The sequence below is a fragment of the Penaeus vannamei genome, chromosome 8, assembly GCF_042767895.1.
Source record: "Penaeus vannamei isolate JL-2024 chromosome 8, ASM4276789v1, whole genome shotgun sequence".
NCBI classification, from domain to species: domain Eukaryota; kingdom Metazoa; phylum Arthropoda; class Malacostraca; order Decapoda; family Penaeidae; genus Penaeus; species Penaeus vannamei.
Genome location: NC_091556.1, coordinates 12,343,483 through 12,345,982, shown reverse-complemented (window position 1 = coordinate 12,345,982; position 2,500 = coordinate 12,343,483). Strand labels below are relative to the sequence as shown.

The window sequence follows — 2,500 nt, the reverse complement described above, 5'->3', positions numbered from 1 at the left end:
TTCACCAATGAATACCAATCTTATGATATTTTATAATAGATACAATAAAAATAGGTCATGAAAGAAAGCTTGGATAAGTCTGCCATTGCATTAATCGTCAATATATGACTTACGACACTGTATATTTAACAGAAAGACAAACAGTCTTTCATGGCACAACTAGAAGAATCAAAGAAAATCTTACAAGAGGAAGATCAACTTATTAAACATCTGACAGAACAGGTAAGTGCTCGATCGTTCTTGGTATACCTCTTTCTAATAAAAAAAACTTATTTCATATAACCATTCTTCTTATTACATGGAAATGAATATCACGAATAACTTTAAAAACAAATTGGGCACAGCTAGGACATGATAGCGGATTGTAATGGAAGTCGACATTCAAAGTTCACTTTAATTTTAGATGTATTTTATTATTAAAGTATTCTAGCCACGAACTGGTTTGCATAACCAAGTTTGATTTTTAGGTCTCGGAACTGTCTCAAAATCTGCAAGTTCAGAAAAAGATGGAAGAAGAGTTGAAAACAGAAATACTGTGCTACAAAGATCGGAATGACGAAATGAATAATACTATTGAATACTTGAACAAAAGGCTCCAGGTATGTCGGAGTATTTAGTTTTGATAGCCACGTATTGAATACCCCACTATAACTTTCAATCAGTTTCAACTTGCCTGTCTTTTTAAATACTCTAAATATTCGGAAGCTCCAACTTGTTACAGGAAAATGAAGTGGATGCAACCAAACTCCAAGAAAAATTAGTGTCGGAAGTAGATAAAAATATTAGGTCGCTGGAAGAAGTAGAATTCCTTAACGAACAGTTGAATAATGTTCGGTAAGTAATGTTCGAATTATTAACTACGGATTGATCATACATTGGATATGTGTATGTGTAGCTCTTTGTAAAACGTGGTACCGTATACATAAGTATGTGCAGTGTATGTGATCCATAGACATGCTGTGCTATTCTTGCCAGAAACGAGTGGGCAGCAAATAATGAGCTCTGCGAACAGAAGATCCAGAGCATTACTAATTGTGCAGCTGTAACGGAAGCAGACTTGAAGCAGCAAATTTCAGACATTGAGAACCAGTTCAAGAAAACCACGTAAGGCATTTGAAGTCTAAAAAATATATATTGTTTATGTTCCCGTTCAGATTCTTATCTCAGTTACGTTGATTTTTTACGTTATTGCTTGACATGACATGTATTAAATCATATGACAGATAAAGAATTGTGGCCACTGAATAGATAGAGTAAAATTTAACAGATACATGCATGTTACAAGTATAGATGTGTGTGTTTTTATTGTTTTATGTGAGAGTACAGAGAAAATCTCATGAATATTACCTCAGTGGTCAAGCTCATCACTTTTGCAGCAGTATGATATTAACCATTAACCGCGCATTATTAATCTAAGTGATATTGTCTCGCATTATTAATCTAAGTGATATTATCTATTTCAGGGTCGAAAAAAACACTTTAAACAAGGATTGGGAGGAACAGCAAGCACTCTTAAAATCTCAAAAACTCCAACTTAAAGAACAGGAAAAAGAGGTGATATCTACTACTAAGCACTTAACATATTTTATGCTTTATTGGTGTAATTATCTGTAGCACTATTAGTGCCTGCACAGTCCTTTAAATTTAAGTCGCTGTAACAAGTATCCAAGCTAAAGCGTGTGATAGAATATATTTAGAGCAAGAGCGAAATCTTAATTGTGCATTATAATATCCAGAACTCACTTTAACAAACTTATTTTCATTTCCAGTTGAAGTCTAAAGCTAAAGCATTAAATCAAGAAATCAAGAAAAAGGAGAAGACAGAAGCATCGATTGCAATGCTAGAGAGGAAGCTGCAAAGCAGCGAGACTGAGCGAGAGAAACTAAAGTCGGATCTTCAAGAGTTTCAGCGCGGCCAGGAAGAATCGCTGAAGCAACACGAGGAGAAGCAGAAGGCTTTAGAAGAGGATCTTCAAAATAAAATCAACGAGATCAGTGGACTTAAGGATTTGGCTCGCACACACGAAACGAACCTTAAGGAGACGCTTCAGAAGGTGGTTGACTTGCAGGAAGCACTCGATGCTGCTCGCAGCGAACTGAATGTTTTACGAGACACAGTCGACGCGAGGGACAAGGAATTCGAGGAGCACAAGTGCCAGTCTACCGAGGCCAAACAAAGCCTGACGAATCAACTTAAAGAAAAAGAAGAACAGCTCGCAACGTCCTCCAAAATCTGCGACCGGTTGCAAGGCGATGTTGCAAGCTTAAAACGGTGCATGGAAGAACAGCGCTCCAAACACGCGGTATGTGATTCTTCTTTATCTTGTTAGAACCTCTTCATGAGAGTTTGTGTAGAAGAAACTTTGTTTCTCGTGTTTATTATTGTTTATTGCTTATTGTTTCAGGCGGAAGTTCATGCGTTAAAAGAATCAGTGGACGAGGCAAAAAAGAACTTAAAGCGAGTCAAACAAGAAATGATAAAGGTCAATAAAGAGAAGGA

The 2,500-nt window shown here is 36.6% G+C and overlaps 1 protein-coding gene across 3 annotated transcripts in view; it reads left to right on the top strand.

Annotated features, from left to right (window-relative positions):
- Positions 1-2,500, top strand: part of LOC113811411 (paramyosin) — an 18,683-nt gene that overhangs the window by 6,730 nt on the left and 9,453 nt on the right. For all 3 annotated transcript variants that reach the window (XM_070124362.1, XM_027363137.2, XM_070124361.1), the window contains 7 exons: positions 133-222; positions 468-599; positions 722-834; positions 976-1,104; positions 1,464-1,554; positions 1,770-2,303; positions 2,406-2,500. The exon at positions 2,406-2,500 is cut by the window's right edge and continues 34 nt beyond it. In XM_070124362.1, coding sequence (XP_069980463.1) covers positions 133-222; positions 468-599; positions 722-834; positions 976-1,104; positions 1,464-1,554; positions 1,770-2,303; positions 2,406-2,500 — 1,184 coding nt within the window. The remainder of the gene's footprint in view (positions 1-132; positions 223-467; positions 600-721; positions 835-975; positions 1,105-1,463; positions 1,555-1,769; positions 2,304-2,405) is intronic.